The sequence below is a fragment of the Motacilla alba genome, chromosome 13 (assembly GCF_015832195.1).
Source record: "Motacilla alba alba isolate MOTALB_02 chromosome 13, Motacilla_alba_V1.0_pri, whole genome shotgun sequence".
NCBI classification, from domain to species: Eukaryota; Metazoa; Chordata; class Aves; order Passeriformes; family Motacillidae; genus Motacilla; species Motacilla alba.
The window spans coordinates 17,623,996-17,641,776 of NC_052028.1; the positions used below are offsets into that span (position 1 = coordinate 17,623,996).

A 17,781-nucleotide genomic window follows, 5' to 3' on the forward strand; every position below is an offset into this window, starting at 1 on the left:
GAGTGCTCCCCAAGGGTCAGAGTGCTATGGAGAGGGGGTGATCCCATGGGAAAGAGCTGTGCCACCCACCCTGGAAAGCAGGAAAAAATTATTGCCTTTTTCCTCTTTTTTTCCCCAAGACAAAAGCTCAGGAGGTTTAATTACTGCGGACAAAAACATGAAGAAGGCTGAAATTTCAGCTGCCTTCTCTCTAAGTGACACCACGGAGTGAAGGAAGCAGCAGCCCCAGGCTGGGGGTCGGGGGCTTTGGAGCCTCTTGGTGGCCAGCCTCACATGTCCTTCGCTTCTCTCCCTACAGCTCCTCTAAAAATATCAAATATAGATCTTTTCCTCATAATATTTTAAGATACTCTATTTATACATTAATCTTTTCAAAAATAAAAAGTGACACATAAGAGCAATTCAGTCACTCAGAGTCTTTAAAACTGTTACAAAAAGCCACGACATCCATCCCCAGCGCCACGGCCTGGGGCTTGAGACTTTCTTTTTATAAAACACGATTCCAGCTCTCAAAATCCCGGCTCTGCAGCCAAACAGGGCTGCTTCTCCCACCCTCCCACTTCAGAAGGACCTGGAACGACGAGGGGTTTGCACTCCTGCCCTGCCCAGCCCTCGTGGCGTGTCCGTGGAGGCAGAGCTGGGCTGGGCAGCCGAAGGGCTCCTCCTGGCTCTCCACAGCCCCATCTCGGCCACACCAACAGCAAATGCCCGCAAGGATGGAAATAATTCACCTGGCACAACCAGCACGGCACAGACTTGGCACGGACGAGGCTGCAAGCAAGGGGAGGCCTGGAAAACAACGCTGCAGAGAGGCAGAGGCAGCTCCAGCAGGGCCTGGGCGCTGGTGGGAGCACGGAGGTGTCTGTACAGCGGGATTTGGGAAGGGGAGGGACCACACAGCCAAACAGGAGTGGGGTTTGTCTGGGGCTGCAGCAGGAGGGCAGCACGGGCTGCTCACCTCGCACAGACCGAGGGCTACCCCACAGAATCAAAATCCTGGCAATTAAAAAGAAGTTTGAGAGGTTCGGTCCAAAGCATCCTCTCTGCACCGAGCAGGTGCCTGCTGAGCCCTGCCAGCCCCGGGCCCTGCAGAGCCCACCCAGGGCTCACTCTCGCCCGCAAGAGCCGGCGCTGTGGTGGCACAAGGAGGGGACACCTGCCAGGGCTGCCCGGCCACCATGGGGGATCAGCCCCCAGCCCTTCCCCTGCCCCAGAAGAGAGCTGTGCTTGGGGCACCAGGGAAGCACAGGGAGCACAGGACTCCTCCCGGGTGGGACCCTGCTGGCTGGGGGCCCTGGGCTCCCTGCGCAGCTGGGGAATGTCCCCCTGCAGGGAACCCCCCTCGGGGGAGCTCCGGCCACTCCCAGTCCTCAGCTCGGCCCCTCGGAGCACTCTGCCCTCCCTGGGCTGTTTTCCATCGCTGGGATGTGGGCTTGAAGCACCCCCACACCTCGGGGCTGGGGGAGTCTCTCCATCTCCCCGGGAGCAGTGCCCTGCAGCCCAGCAGGAGGAGAGGCGACGTCCGATCCACACAAACATCCAGCAGCGGGCACAGGGGTGTCCTCACCCCGGCGACACAGTGGCAAAGGGCACAGGGGCCTGCAGGACTCGCCATGGATACCATGGAATGCTCAGCAGTGGCTCTGTGCACCCCACGGTTATAGGAACTCCACGTAGTTCTCGGGGATCAGTCCTGTCTTGCCGTTGAGGGTCCCTTCCAGCCAGCCGGGCTCCTGGGACGGGTGAACTGCAGAGACAGGGGAAGGGCAGGTCACACCTTTAATTTGTGCTCATTCTAAAGAAAGGCAGCTAACAGAGTTAAAGATGATCTTCAAGGTCCTTTCTGACCCAAACCCTTCCATGACTCTGAACACACCAAGGGCCTGAGGCAGCTGAAGTGCTCTGGCCCTGCCTGCTCCCCGTGGGACTCCTTGGCCTTTCCTTCCCCAAGTGAGCTGCAGGCTCCAAATACTCCCTGGGGCTGCTGGGCTGAGGGAAGTGAAGTATTTGGGATAAAAACAGGAGCTCTAAACTTCCTCTGGATTTGAGCTAAGATCTCGTGGAAGTTGGAGGGAACGTGGTTAGCTCCATCACAGGGAAACTCTGCACATCCCGCCTTGGCCTGGGCCCAGGCTGGGAGGGAAATTGCATTAGGGAACAATCCCAGTGGGAAAGCAAACCCTGCAACCTGATTGTGTGCAACCAGAAACCTGATCAGTCCTCAAAAGCCTTTCTTTATTCAATCAACCCCCAGAAATTTGCTGATTTTGCAGGAGGCAGGCCAGGGTTACGCCTGCAGGCAGAGGAACATCCCCCCTCCCACAGCCATGGTGGGAATCCCATGTTCCAGAGCTCCTGGGGCTCCCGGGGCTCCTGTGACTCTGCAGGTCTGGCCTCACTCCCTCGTCGTGTCTGGGTCAGTGGCACTGGAGCTCTCCAAGTGCCACTGTGCCCAGTGGGTGCTGCTCCCTGTGGGCAGCACAGCCCCACACCCCAGCTGGACCAAGCTGCTGCTCAGCCACGTGCAGCCTCACAGAAGCTCCGAGTCAAACTGGAACCTGGCTCCCAGTATTGCCAAGACCCCTTTGCCTTCGCTGGGGCTTGAAAAGGCCCTTGATCACAGCAAGAGTCCCACCAAGGCAGGCTGGTTCTACCTCACGTCCCCCAGCCAACGTGGGCCCCGGCTGTGCTGCTGAGTGACTGGAACACGCTGTGTACTTTTTCCCTTGAATAATCCATTGATTTTTATCAGCAAACATAATGTATTTAATTCAAACTTGTTCCCCTCCTAGCTGCTCTGATTCCCACGGGCCCTCAGAGGGGAGACCATGTTTGTTTATAAGATGACTATGGAGCTGCTTCGGAGCAGGATTGTCTTTAATTCACATGTTTTCATTCTCCTCCCCTTTCTGCTGTGTTCGCCTCTATATCCCAGGGCAATAACAGTGCATGTGGTAGCAGCTTCCCAAATGACAATGCTTAACATTTAAAAGCCAAGAATGACTTGGAAAGTAGTAAAAAGTCTTTTTGTTTCACTGGGATCATAACTAAGCCAGAGCTGCTCAGCTCCATGGGGCATAAGCCCTTGGTGCAGGAAACACCAAATCTGTGCTCATCAGCGTGGTCTGAGTGAGCAAAGCCCACCTGCTCCAGCGCTCCTGTCCTGAGGGAAAAAGCACACGTGGCTTTCCCATCTCCTGCACAAAACATTACAGCAGCTACCCCCGAGTATTTCTGGTGCTGATATCTGGAATCTAATCTCCCCTGCACAGAACAACTCTGGCTATGGCAAACACCGGGGCAGGCACAGCTCACCAGGGTCTCCCTTGAGCTTGGAGGAGGGGTTGGGAGCCACGGGAGGGTTTGGAGCCCAGGGGGTGTGGAGTGCCCGTGGCACAGGCTGGGAGCAGGGCTGGCCATGGCCTGGAGGAGCCCAGGGGCTGTGCAGTGCCCGTGGCACAGGAGGGAGCAGGGCTGGCCATGGCCTGGAGGAGCCCAGGGGCTGTGCAGTGCCCGTGGCACAGGAGGGAGCAGGAGACCAGGGGCTGTGCAGTGCCTGTGGCACAGGCTGGGAGCACGCTAGCCTAGCCATGGCCTGGAGGAGCCCAGGGGCTGTGCAGTGCCTGTGGCACAGGCTGGGAGCAGGGCTGGCCATGGCCTGGAGGAGCCCAGGGGCTGTGCAGTGCCTGTGGCACAGGAGGGAGCAGGAGCCCAGGGGGTGTGCAGTGCCCGTGGCACAGGAGGGAGCAGGGCTGGCCATGGCCTGGAGGAGCCCAGGGGCTGTGCAGTGCCCGTGGCACAGGCTGGGAGCACGCTGGCCTGGCCATGGCCTGGAGGAGCCCAGCCCAGCACTCACCGTTGTCGAACACGGTGCCGGCCGTGAAGGAGAGCTCGGAGTCGTGCTCGGCTTTGCAGGCGTAGAGCGCGCGGGCCTTGCGCAGGGGGGAGCTGCAAGAGAGGCACCGGTGGGCACAGGGCCACCACAGCCCACACCCCTCACAGCGCTGTGCACCTCTGCCGGGGCTGCTGCTCGGCTGGGCTACCCTGCCCCGGAGGGAGGGAGGGACAGAGACACCAGCAGAGGCCGAAGGCTCTCGGGAATGAGCCACGTTTCACCACAATGCAAATCCCAGCTGGACTGGAGCCCACCCTGGTGCCCAAACAGCACCAGCCCAAGCCAGGGGTCCCCTCATGTCCTCCAGGCTGGAGCTGGAATGTTCTGTATCTGAGGGGCCATCACTGACCAGAGGTTGGCACAGAGCAAAGGTGGCAGCAGGTGCTGGCAGTGACCCACTGCCCCTGGCCCCGCTCTGCCAAACCCATCCAAGGGCAGCTGCAACCACAAGGAGAATTTCACATGGAAGAATTAGCACTTGGGGAAGGTTATTTCAAAAGAGAAAGACAAGCAGGTCCGTGAAGAATTTGCTGCACTTCTTTAGAGCCTGTACCTGAAGGTAAAACAGATTTAACAGCCATTAGATTTTGCCGAAGTGTCAGCGTGCCCACGCTGCAGGGGAGGGAATCAGAGCAGAGAGAGCCAGGAATGGAGCAACTGCTGGTAGAGAGCGAAAAATGAGAGACCTCAGGGCTCCTCAGGCATAGCACAGGCACACAGAGCTGTCCCTGCCCCTGGAATCCCCCATCCATTCTTCCCAGCTTTGGGCTGGAGCAGGGCTGGTGGAAAGCTGGGACACTGCCCGGCTGTGGTGACAATGACAGTGCCAGCCCAGCCAGGCCCTGGCCATTCGAGCAGCCAGACACATCCAGCACTGCTGCTCAGCTGTGACATGGCCAAGGGAAGTGATGAAGTGTCCCCAGGAGCTGCTGGGGTGGGGAACAAGGTGTCACCATTCTCAGGTCAGTGGTTTTACCAGTTTTTATCTTTCTGAGGACTTGAAGTTGCCCTGAGTTCCTCGGGTGAGCCCAGGGAAGCAGCAAGGCCTCACGGCAAGAGCAGCTCCCCTTCACACCAAACTCCAAACCCGGAGCTGGGAATGGCTTTGGCTCTGCTGCAAAGAGAGCCCTGAAATGGAGATCTCTTCTCCAAATTCCAGCTGCCTGACACGAGCAGCTCCCAAACACTTCAAAACCAAGATGGGCAAACAATCCTCCCACTCCAGAGGGTCCTTCACTGCGAGGAGGCACTGCTCACGTGGAGTGCTTGAGACCATCAGGTGGGAAACAAAAGGAATTTCAGGCTCACGGTGCACTCGGGGCACGATGGCATCGCTAGTGCCAAGGGCACAGGACCCTGGGCAGTGCCTGCTCTGGTGCCACCCCAGGGCACAGGGGGACCCCACGGGGCTGGCACACAGCTCAGCCTGACCGTCTGCTCTGGGACTTGCTGGGAATCCTGCTCTGGTTCATCTGCAGCTTCCAGGAAGGGTTTGCTCCAGCAATGCCCAAGGACCTTTAGCCTGTGCTAAAGCCTGTGCTACCCCGTGCCCATCACTCTCCTGGGATCCCAGACGAAGAAAACCAGGGGTGGCAGAGCTTTCCATAGGCCCTTTACTCCTTGCAGGACACTTCCTACCTGTTGCAGAGCAGAGCAAAGCCAGCACAGCACTGAGGTGAGCCCAGCAGTGACACCGAGCCCAGCTCCTGCTCCCCTCACCTGGGGGCTGCAGGCTCCAGCCTGGCTCGGGGTGTTCCAGGGGCTCTCCTGGGGCAGGAGGGTTTGAAAGCTCCCCTCTTGCTGAGTGCAGACAGCTGTGTTGGGAGGGTTCGAGCAGGATGCCAAGGGAAAGGGAAGTGAAGTGGGGGAAACCAGGGAAATTCAACAGAAACAGCAAAAGCAACAAAAAGCCAAGCGAATTGTGCAACAGACCTGATGGGGGATGAGTCGCTGGACGTAGAGGAGGTGGGCATAGGACTTGATGGCGCAGAGAACATGGGCCAGGACGGTGACAGGGGTGACGTTGGGCTTGGATTCTGAGGGCTGCAAGACATAACCAGAGACCTTATCAACGTGCAACCACAGCAACAAACAGCAACCGAGAGACACACAGACGGCAGCCGACGATAGCGAGTGCCTTGGGAATATTCCCAGCGTGAGACACAGCTACAGAATGAAGTGCCAAGACCTTGGGAAGTGTTTCAAGGCTGGGGTTGCATTTGTCTGGACAACAAGAGCTGGATCTTCCAATTAACCCCCACTCCATTGCCCCGTCCACGGCACCTGGCACCCCGTGTGGCAAGGGTCTGTGCTGCAGCACGGCCACTTACCTGAGCTCCCAGAAAGAGCTGCTGGTATTCTGGACGTTAATGATGCCTCTGAGCAGCCTGCACCCCCTCTGTCTGTCACTCGTGGTGCTCATACATTCAGTGTATGAAAATGTCATTGATTTTGTTTTCCATGTTTTACATCCCTTTTTCCCCTCGTGCTGATTCCTGAAGCCACGGCTGTCAACTGGAGCTGAATCGAGTTATGAACTGGTAATTGCACACAGAAGTTTTTGGGTCCTTCCAAACTGTTCAAGTCAGGTCTTTCTCAAGTTCACCAAAAAGCAATTATTGTACTAAAATACCAGTTTGATTAATTTACTGCTTCTCTGCTTAGCTCTCATTGGTATTCCTTATCCAATTCAGATTAGAAACTCCATCCCTGATAAAACACCAGGAATCTCTCTCCACACTGCAAGTGCCTCTGCAAAAACAAGAAGTTTTCTAAAAGCATCATGACTTATGCTTTCTCCTTGAGAGAGGGACAGTACCTCTGATCACACAGGCCTGCGATGAGGTGGGGACAGGGGACAACCCCCAGGATGTCCTTATCCCTCAGCTGGGGCCTCCTGGGGTAGAGGGAAGGGATTCAGGGAATGGTGGCTCCAGAACACATGGAGAACCTCAGCCCTGCAGGAGCTCAGACCAACGTTTAACCTTCCCCAGTGTCCTCTGGCTGCCACCACGGGGGGACGTTTATGACATGGATGCTTTCCCCTTGGAAACTGGACCGTGTCTGCTTGAGGCCAAACTCTTGGCTGGACTCCTTGCAGAAGCTGTGTCACTGGACTCAACAGACACTGATTAACTCCCTCTGAAATTACAGGCAACACCTTTATTATGTCAGAAGATTACACACATAGAGAAATGGATACAGCAGTGAGTGCAGCATGACTTCACCAGAGGCTGGAAAACAGGGAATGCTGTCAGACAGGCTATCAACGAGATCCCCCAAATGTTCTGCTAATAACCATCACTATTTGAAAACAACCCTTTAGCATTTCCATCATCAAAACTGCCCACCTCTGGAAAAATGAGTTTTCCTTGGTCTTTACCAAACCTGACAGCCATTGGTACTTACCAGATACTCCATCTATCCCCACCCTCAAACGGGAGCTCACCGAGTCATCCCAGACTGCCAAAATCAACCCTTTAAGCACCAATTCTTTCAAAGTGATGGCCTAGCAATTCCCTTCTCCAAGAGGAGCCTGGCCAAGGTGAGGGGCAAGGAGCTGGTGACCAAAATGTGGCTGAGCCTGTCCTGCTGAGAGTGGCCACCAACACCCACCAGCCCTCCCTGCACTGTGGCTGTGGGCAGCAGACTCGAGGTGCAAGAGGCCATGGCACTGAGTGTGCCAGCATGGGATGGCCACTGTGACATGGCACTGAGTGTGCCAGCATGGGATGGCCACTGTGACATGGCACTGAGTGTGCCAGCATGGGATGGCCACTGTGACATGGCACTGAGTGTGCCAGTGATGGGATGGCCACTGTGACATGGCACTGGGTGTGCCAGTGATGGGATGGCCACTGTGACATGGCACTGGGTGTGCCAGCATGGGATGGCCACTGTGACATGGCACTGGGTGTGCCAGCATGGGACGGCCACTGTGACATGGCACTGGGTGTGCCAGCATGGGATGGCCACTGTGACATGGCACTGGGTGTGCCAGCATGGGATGGTGCCCGTGTCTGCCACCAACCCCGGTCCTCTCCACTGCACAAAGGAAGGAAAATCCAGTGGCACAGGGCTCCAGGACCAGAAATTCCTACTGCACTTTTTGAGATGAAATCATGGCAAAAGAATGCAGCTCTCATTTCTCCTCAAGGCGCTGTCATCGCTCCACAACTGCGCGCCCGCTCCGCTCATGACAGCGTGGAATGCAACCAGCAGGATCTCAGAGTTATCAGGGAAAAAAGCCTGAAAGAACCAACACTTGGGCCAGCCTCTGCCTAAGAAGTTATCAGTAGTTTGAAGCAGGAGTTTGGTGCTTTTGGATCCTTGGTGTCACAGAAAACACTCTGTGCCCAGCAAACCCACGGAGAGAGCGGTTCACTAATTCCAGCGTGTGCACTGGGGTGTGCAGAGCCCCCCGTGCCCATCAGGGGCTCACAGAGGAGATGAACATGGTCCTACGGTGACTGAGCTGCTCTGCAAGTCCTTCCAGAACATTTCCTCAAGAAGAACCCGTGGATGGCTCAGGACTCACCTGAGCTGCTGCCCAGCACCCACAGACCATGGGGTATGATGGGTAAGAAGGGTTCACCTCCCTCCCATGAAATACAGGTATTTATTTTCAAGCTGCTGCTTGAGTTTCACCTTCCTGAGCTTATGTGACTGCCAGACCCCAGTCCTGCCCCGCTGGAGATGTCAGTGCACAGGAGGGAACAGGCTATCCCGAGGTCTCTGGCATTTTGGAAAACAGTTTTCTTGTAGGATCCAATTTCCTTTGATTCTCACAAAAAGAGCAGAGATGGTGAGAGGCTGGGGGGAAGTTCTGGCTGCTGCCTGCAGGCAGCAAATGTCAGCTGGATGGCTTTTTTCCTTCTTCTTACTCAGGAGGGCTTTGCGAGGGGCTCTTCCTGTTGGGTGCACAGTGGAAACAAAACAGAGAAAATTGCTAAGAACCAAAACCATCAGAAGCAGGAAACAAAGAAATGGCTCAAATTAGAGTCTTCCAAGGTGAAAATGGACCTTTCCCTAGCAGAAGCAGCTGGGGGAACTCCACAAGTCTGTAGCCCAAGGCATCCTGAGGCTCTTGCCTTTCCTGCTGGTCCGACTGCGCCTGGGAAGCAGTGGCTGTGATCCCACAGGGAGGGAGCTCTGCTGGGCACGGGCAGGGCAAGCAGGGCACTGTGCCACAGCACCTGCAGGGGCACCTGCACCTTCCATTCCTCGTGTCCCTCTGGCAATCCCACTCTTCCAGCAAACACAGTACTTGGAAAATGAATTTAGGAGCTAAATCCTCCTCCCTGCTTCCCGTGCCGGCCGTGCACGCTGCCTTTCCCATGCAGATGTTTAGTTTGCTGCCCAAACGTGAAAAAAAGCAGTAACTCTTGTTTCAAGACTCTGCTGGAGTTGCTGGAGCTAAAAAATTTTCTTTTGTGACCCGTTCTCCTAACCTGCCTCTTTGATTCCTCTTCCTCCGCCCAGGCTGCTCCTGGGCCGGCTCAGGCCCCCAGGCATGTGCAGCTCTCAGAGCCCCTCTCAGCAGGTCTCCAGACAACTTCTGCTGCTTTGATCTCCTGGCCCAGAGGACATCGGTTCCACTTCAAACATGTTTACAAGTTGTTTATTTTTGTGGAACTAGGGGCTATTTCTGCCACAGAACATCTCACAGCTATGGACGGGCAGAGCCCACTGATGCATTCCAGCCCTTTCATGAAATCACCTCCAGAATAAACAACAATATTCCCATTCTGACATGATCAGTACCTGACTGCAGAAAAATACATCAAGGACCACCCAGCCCTTTGCTCCCTGATCTATTCCTATAGAACAAAGCTGCAGAACATAAGGTTCTTCTCAAAGGTAACAGGAAAAAAGAAAATTACAGCTTTATGTAATGCCGGAGCACTTCAGCTCTGCAAAAACAAGGACAAGACTGCAGCTCACCAGCAGCCATGGCTCTGTTGCCTAAATGAAATGGGAGGCAGCCTGGATTTGGGAAGCTCATGGAGCTCAAGCAGTGCAGCAGGTCCTAGCAAAGCTTGGAGCGATGGAGGGGCTCTAGGAAGCAGCTCCCGGGCACTCCTGGCAGAACCACCCCAGACCTGACCACCAGCTCACAGGGCTCCAGTCTGGCAGGGCTCTTCCTGTGCTTGGTACTTTAATGCAAGAAAAATGATGCTGAACTCTCTGCAGTGTTACTCTCTCAGGAGTAATGTTGCTGCATGCTCGTTTGGGTGGGAAAAATTAAAATAAATTTTAAGAAATAAGCAGCTGGAATGGCCTGTGGTCAGCATCACTTGACCAAACTGGTCCAAAAAACCTCAAATTCTTCAGTACAGACCTTCCCCACATCTCCATTTACCAGTTCCCCATCTCCATCAGCACAGATTTCAGGATCTTCTTTCCGACAACACGGACGTGTCCCTCTGTAATCCTGATGACACTCAGCACATGGGTTTGTCTTGTCACTTTGCTGCTTGGCTGATTTCCCATGTGTGGGAATATTTCCCCACTTTAGTCATTTCACAAACCATCCAAAAGCTTTTCCACTTGAACAAGAGAGCCCAGGATGAGCTCTGGCTCTGGGGAGGAGAGCGGAGCTGCTGTCCCACGTGCCCATTTCCAGGCGCAGACGGATGGTGCTCGATGGTGCAGAGGGAGGAGGTGACAGGTACAGAATTCTGGCACGGAGCTCAGAGCCTGCTGCTAGCGCTGGAGAAGTGAGGGAGCAAGCAGAGAGTCGGCAGTGGAAGAGTTCTCAGCATGAGCAAGCACTGCAGGCACTGCAGGAAGGGAGCTGCAGGACCAGCCTGCTGCCAGCACAGGTGTCCTCGCGCCAGGTGAGCTCCGGGTGATGGGACATGGTGACATCTTGACAGGGAACAGCATTTCAGTAACAGCTGCACTTGTTTGGAACAGAGAATTACCAGTATCACCAGCAAGCTGCAGACCAGCAGTGACTGCTCTCACACGGCCCCAGCGCTGGGACAGGCAGGGGCAGATGGGGCAGGGCAGGGAGTGGAGGCAGCCACGGCCCCACACCAACCTGCCCGGACAGGACACAGAGTCACAGAACGGCCTGGGGCTGGAAGGGACCCTAAAGCCCATCCACTGGCACCCCAACCTTCCACTGCCCCAGACTGCTCCAAGCCCTGTCCAGCCTGGCCTTGGACACTCCCAGGGACAGCCACAGCTCCTCTGGGCACCCTGTGCCAGGGCCTGCCCACCCTCACAGGGAAGGATTTCTTCCCAGTATCCCACTCCACCTTTTGCTCAGCAGCTGCATTTTCTGCTCCGTCAATACCCCCCTCCCTTTCCTCTCTGCCCAAAAGGCTCTCAGCAGACTCAAAATCAGGCTGGAGGGTTTTAGGTTGAACCGAGTGCTTTCAAACTGTGTTAAAGCTCTTAATTATTAATAGAAAAGTTGTAATGTGGCAGCAGGGAGCCAAAGCGGCAGTTTAGGAGGGAAGTGTTGGTAAATCAGGAGCCAGCGTCTTAGTCATGGCTTCTCCATCGTGCCACAGCCTCTAACATGAGATAATGCTGCAAGGCTGGGCGCATTAGTCACCAACAAATTCTGTTTGCAATTAAGCAGAACTCAACAGCCCTCCAGAAATCTCACTCCTCTCTGGCATTCAATGCACTGCAATCTTACATCCCCTGACAAGAAAACTCTCCCATCTGCCACCCCAACAACCATATGGGATCCTTGGAAAATGAAGGAAATTAAAGTCCCTGTGGGATCACAGCTCCCAGCTCAGCTGTGGGGGGTTTGGGAGGATCAAATATTTGAGCTAAACACATCCTGTGGCCCGGGTGGCCCCACGGCGCTGCCGAGCTGGCTCTGCCAGCCACCAGCAGCTCAACCTGAGCTGTGTGGCTGAGGGTGACCTCCTTTTGGGAACTCAGAGCTGCAGGGAAGCTGAGGGAAACAGAAGGACGCTGTCCTTGCTGCCAGCCTCCACCCCCTGCCCCGGGGGAGGGCAGCCCTGACCCCTGCCCAAGGCTCCAGCCCTGCAGCACCCACCCCGTGCTGCCCCAGCGCCCCAGCGAGGGCATTTGGTCCTGATTTCCCCAAGCTGAGCCCTCCTCTGGCTGGCAGAGCTGTTCTGCTGCAGGAGCCAGGAGGGCTGCTCGGATGGCCCAAGGCAGGCGATGGGGGATCCCCTGCTCTGCCCCACATGCTCCCAGGGGGGAAACAGTGCCCTGCCACCACCCAAGGAGGGCACAGACTGCAGGAGGGCAGCAGCAACTCCCCCCAGGAGCTGGCACTGTCAGCTCTCCAAAGGGAGAGAGCTTCCTTTCACTTTTTAAGCAGTTTCTGGAAACAAGCAGAACAGTTATTCCCCACTGTAAAAAATTCATTCCTGGCTAAGGAATATTCCCAACATAACTTGATAGGAGGCCACTTGCAGGCTCAGATCCTAACAGAAAACAAAGACAGTTCCTTTGAGCCTCATTAGCACCACGGGCTCAAACTCTCATTTTTTAGTGTGTAAATCTCCTCCCTGCACGAGGAGCCAACACTGCCCACGGAGAGCACACGCAGTGGGAAGAACAATGGGGATTGCTCGGGCCAGAGAAGGTGATTTAGGAATAAAGCATGAGTAAAGCCTCTGCATAATAATTTTCTGCATTTTCTCGGTTTCCCTGATTTTGTTTTGTCCATTTGGCCTCGTGCTGCTTTGCTCTGCAGCATTGTGCAAACCCCAGTTACAAAAGCTGATCAGAGCATTTCACTGCAAACCCCACAGACCACAACACTGAAACAATCCAACTCGGTCATATTTATCAAAAAAGCACCATGTTAGTTCTGTTCTTTCTTTTTCCATCTTTATTTCACTTAAACCCACCAAACTTTGTAAGAACATTTTCACCTCAGCAGCTCTAACCAGCAAAACTCTCCTCCTCCAGTCACACAGCTGGGAGGTGTGAGCACCACAACCCTCCCAGTTTACTGGCCCAGCCTCAATTTCTCTCTCTGCCATCAAGCTGGACATGTAGCCTTGGAGAACCCTTCCCAGTGATCAAATACAGCAAAGATTAATACACTCAATTGATTTTCTTCTGGTTAGCTATTTTTCCATTCCTTTTTCTGTGTGCTTTCCCAAATCTCCCTGTGCTGCACCCACTGCTGTGCTGTCCACCCAGCACTTCCAACCCAACCTCCTGCTCAAGCAGGAGCTGGAAGGGACCTTAAAGATCATCCACACCCCTGACATGGCAGGGACCCCTTCCACTGTCCCAGGCTGCTCCCAGCCCTGTCCATCCTGGCCTTGGGCACTGCCAGGGATCCAGGGCCAGCCCCAGCTGCTCCGGGCACCCTGTGCCAGGACCTGCCCACCCTCATAGGGAAGGATTTCTTCCCAATATCCCATCTAACCCTGCCCTCTGGCAGTGGGAAGCCATTCCCACTGTCACTCCAGACCTTTGTCCAAAGTCCTTTCCCATTCTCCTTCAGGCCCTGCAAGGGGCTCTGAGCTCTCCCTGGAGCCCTCTCTTCTCCAGGTGAGCACCCCCAGCCCTCCAGCCTGGCTCAGGGCAGAGGGGCTCCAGCCCCCAGAGCACCTTTGTGGCTAAAGAAGGGGATAAACCCCCCTGCTCCTCGGGTTCCCCCAGGGCCAGCCCTGGGCGCTGTCTGGAGCAGGGAGCCATTCCCAGGCCTGGCCTCTCTTCCCTGTCCCTGCTCCCTCCTCAGCTCAGCACAGCCTGGAGCCAGAGGCATTTCCTCAGCTCTGCAGGTGACACAGCTGCTGGCACCAAGTGCTGGTGCAGCCAGCACCAAAGGATGGATCAGTGCTCCTTTGTCCCAGCAGTTCCCCTCCCAGTGCCCAGGCACCTTCCCTGAGGATCCCTCCCTCCCAGCCCGGGGCACGGTGCCAGCACCTGGGGACAGGCAGGGGACTGGTGACAGCTCTGGGGCCGCTGACAATGTCCCAGCTTAGCACTGCCCTGTCACCAGTGTCTGCACAGCGGCCGCTGTGGGATTGGGTTACCCCCAGGTGAGGGAAAGCAGAGGCCTTACAGCTCCAGCTAATTTAGGAGATTAATTAGGCACAGGGATCTCCTTTCAGAGGAGACACGATGTCTCTGTGAGCAGCAGCCCCGCTCTGCTCGCTCCCTTCGGGGGACTCGTCAGCCCTCTGCTGGGAAATGGGGTGGTGTGGGAGGGGTGGCCCACGGGGTGGTCCCCATCTGAACCCTGCTCACGTCTCCTGTGCCACCCCAGCTCCTTCCAGCGCTGGCAGCTGGAGCTGTCGGGCCCCAGGGGAGCCCCGGGATGCTTTCAGCACTCCCAGTGCTGCGTGGTGGGGCTGGAGCCCGGCACGGCCTCAAAAGCACTCCCAGAGCTGTCAAAACTTACAAGGGAGAGTCTGGGCTACATCCCCAGTTCTGAATTTGATCTCCCTGCACAAAGAGGAACCAAAGAATGCACTTGGCCGTTTCTCTACTATATTTCACCTGAGGTGACATTTATAGGTGGCAGGAAGACCTAATGTACCATCATTCTGCTTTCAGCAGGCTCAGAGAAAGGTTTGGCTGGGCTCACACTTGAGATCCTGCCCAAAGGAAACTCGGACACCAGCTGAGCACAGGGGCTGGGAGAGGAGCTGGCCGGGGGGGTGAGCAGGCTGGGACCCCAAAATCAAAGAGGGAAGGCAGGCAGGGGAAGAGAAAGAGAAAAAAGAGAGGCCTGGCCAGCAGGATGATGATGCTGAGCTCCACACAGCAGCTCAGCACAGAGTGCCTGTGACTGCCCCCGGGAAGGCTTTGGTGGAGCAGCTTGGATTCCAGCATCCATCCCCACAGCGACTGGGATGGATTTCAAATCCTGCTCCATTTGAAAGTAAAATTTCCATTAGCCAATATTTGTCTGAGGCAGTTTCTTTGAAGAAGATGCTGCTATGCAGCGATCTCCACACTAATTACAGGAATTAGGAAAGCAAGTGCAAGATCTGTTTTTTTCCCAAGGCTTTCCAGAACGCTGCTTCTTAAGCATCACATGCTGCTGAAGTTTAAGGAGCATTTTTAGAACTCTTGCAAGGAAATCCAAATTAATTCAGCTTGCGAGAAGCACCCTTAGATGTTCCCGGAGCATCCCCCAAATAGAACAGTGCTCTTCAAAGGCAGAAACATCTGAGGAGTCTCCCGAGGGGCAGCACTGGGAAAAGCTGTGGGTGGTGGGAGTCAGGCCACAGGAGCTGCGGGGTGGCCTGGAGTGCAGAGCCTCTGAAGAGGCCGTTCGTCTGTCCATCTGTCTGTCCACCTGTCTGTCCATCTGCAGCCACTCACACACCTCTGTGCCACCAGAGCCCAGAGGAGCCCATGGCCAGGGCAAGGCAGAGGATTCAGAGCCACCCTGGCTCCTTCCTGCTCCCGTTAGCAGAGGGCTCTCAGCCTGACAAATCACCTTTGTTGGAGCAGATGAGATGGAGGAAATGTTTTGATATATGACCACCGGGTCACGTGGGGCTGGCCACAGGGCTGGAGACTCATTTGATGAGTATTTGGCTTCACTTTCAAGTTCAATTTGTGGAAAGTTTCTAGACCAAGAGCTGACCAGAAAGTGAAGGAGCTAAAGCTTTGCACAGTTTTTGTGCCAAACTCCAGGGCCCGTGGAGAGCCCACACAGCAGAAAAACACATCCCACCTTCCCCCCTGCCAGCCCAGAGCAGCACACGGAGATGCTGGGGCAGGCAGATCCCACTGCTGGGGGCTTCTCTCACCCAAACAGCCCGAGACATCCCACCTCAAAGGGAACCCACCACCTCCCTCTGCCCTCCCCAGAGCAACCCCTGCTCCTGCTCCCACAAGCATCGCTCCTTTCCACATCTTAAAATACCTCCTGGAAGGATACAGATGCTCAGAAAATAAACCCTGGATTATTTAGGCACAACAAGGAAAGGAATTCATGGAATCTTGAAGGTTGGAAAATACCTCCGAGATCATAAAGTTCAACCTTCTATACGGAATCTGTACATATACATGTGTGTATAGAGATATAGATATAAATTCAAAGATTATATGGCCATCAGCAACTAAGCCTCAAGTATATTTATCTGTGGAGTCTACTGAGTTTGCTGCTTGTGTTTTCCATGAGCCAGGTTTAAGGACATTTGCCAGAGCCCTGAATCACTCTGGTTTATGGAGCTTTCTCACCACAGGCATGATCTAGGACTCCCAAGCTAAAACTGCTCTAAAAGAAACAAACACACAGACACCCTCACAACAGTCTGCACCAAAAAAAATAAATAAGTCACAAGATAGTTTGAATGTTATGTCATCTGGAATCAGCCAAGCAGCAGACTGGGAATTTTAGGAGCTTGTCTCAAGTAAGAGGACTGGGAGATAGGCGGGTTCTGTTCTAGCCTGGCAGCATTCTCTGCTCCTCCTGAGCACAAACCAAGTCCGTCTGAGGCACAGGAGATGCAAACCCTGAGCAGCCACACAGGGAGGTACTGAGGGGAGGGGAGGTGAAATAATCGAGTACCCTGACCCTGCCTGGAAGGCAACACCTCAAGCAGCAAAAGCCTGGGTTGAGGAGCAGGCTTGGGGGCCACCCAGGGCACCTCTTGCACCAGCTCCAGCCATCCCAGGCTGCTGGAACCACAGATACTGGGTGTAAAACCCCCCGTCCCAGCCTGGGACCACAGCTGGGAACTGGTCTGCTCCTCTTAAAGAGCCACTTAGATAAGGCTGCTCTGGAGCTGCTCTGATTACAAGATTTTACCTAATCCCCCAAAAATGCCATTTATTGTTTGGCAGCCCGAAGATCCGCCCCTCGGGGCTGGCCTTGGCGATCCAAACCCAGATTAGGCAGAAGACCAGGGCTTTGGGGTCTGGGCTGAGCTTTGGGTGGCTGCAGGGAGCAGATGGAGGGACACACTTCCCCCAGCCCCAGTTTCCAGCTGGGGCTCCCTGCAGCCACCCACGGGGTGCTCGGGGGTCAGTCCCCCAGGAAGGGCAGCAGGGGACACAGCAGCAGAGGAGGGTCCCCAGGGAGGCCCAGCCCTGCTCTGCTGGCCCAACACGCCTCTCCCAGCTCTTGGCTTGCTCCAGGGCCGCGGTGGCTCCCGGCCAGGCGGCCACAATGCACTGGAAGGAAGAAGAAACAGCTTTGTTTTGCCCAAAGCCTCGCAATTAATCAAGTTCCTATTTCCTCGCAGTTCCACGTCCCCCACCCCAGGCAGCTCCCAGCCATGGCAGAGCCCCTGGGCTGAGCACAGGGTTTCTCTGCAATTTCATGTGAGCAGAGACCCAGAAAATGAAATTAACGTGCAATGGAAACGTCTTTGCTGCAGCGAGAGCCACTCAGGGCCCTGAGGGTCCAGTGCTAGGCGGGAGCCTCTGGAGCAGGCTGGCAGCACCACCCCTGCCAGCACCATCCCCTGGGACCCCCCTGGGCACAGCTCTCCCACCCAGGGGGAACACACAGAATCCCAGAGTTATTTAGGCTGGAAATGACCTCCAAGAGCATCAAGTCCCAGCTGTGCCCCATCCCCACCTTGTCCCCAGCCCAGAGCCCCGAGTGCCACCTCCAGCCCTTCCTTGGACACTCCAGGGATGGGGATCCAAACCTCCCTGGGCAGTTCCAAGGCCTGAGCCCCCTTTCCATGGAGAAATTCCTCCTGAGTTGGACCCCTCTGAGCACAAGTCACTGTTTTTATACTGCCACACAGCAAAACAGAACACCAGTGCATTTTCCTGGCCTTTTTCCAAATTAAAGTGGGGCTGCATATCAGGGTGGGAGGAGAGCGGGTGAGAATCCAGGCTCCTCGGGGACAGGAGCAGCTGATTTATGAGTAAATTTCTTAAACACAAGTCCCAGAGATGCCATTTCAGAGGGACATTCCCAAAGTGGCTGCCGGGAAGGCAGGATGAGGGTG

General features: G+C 55.3%; 1 protein-coding gene across 6 annotated transcripts in view; it reads right to left on the reverse strand.

Annotated features, from left to right (window-relative positions):
• Positions 1 to 1,222: 1,222 nt before the first annotated feature.
• Positions 1,223 to 17,781, reverse strand: part of ARHGAP26 (Rho GTPase activating protein 26) — a 99,873-nt gene continuing 83,314 nt past the window's right edge. For 2 of the 6 annotated variants that reach the window (XM_038150489.1, XM_038150494.1), the window contains exons 22-24: positions 5,828 to 5,938; positions 3,857 to 3,948; positions 1,223 to 1,747 (exon numbers count right to left, since the gene is read on the reverse strand). In XM_038150489.1, the coding sequence (XP_038006417.1) occupies positions 1,659 to 1,747; positions 3,857 to 3,948; positions 5,828 to 5,938 (292 nt within the window). In that variant the 3' untranslated portion in view covers positions 1,223 to 1,658. Of the gene's footprint in view, positions 1,748 to 3,856; positions 3,949 to 5,827; positions 5,939 to 7,037; positions 8,806 to 17,781 lie in introns of those variants that run through there. The other 4 variants (XM_038150490.1, XM_038150491.1, XM_038150492.1 and 1 more) reach the window with 4 other exon arrangements.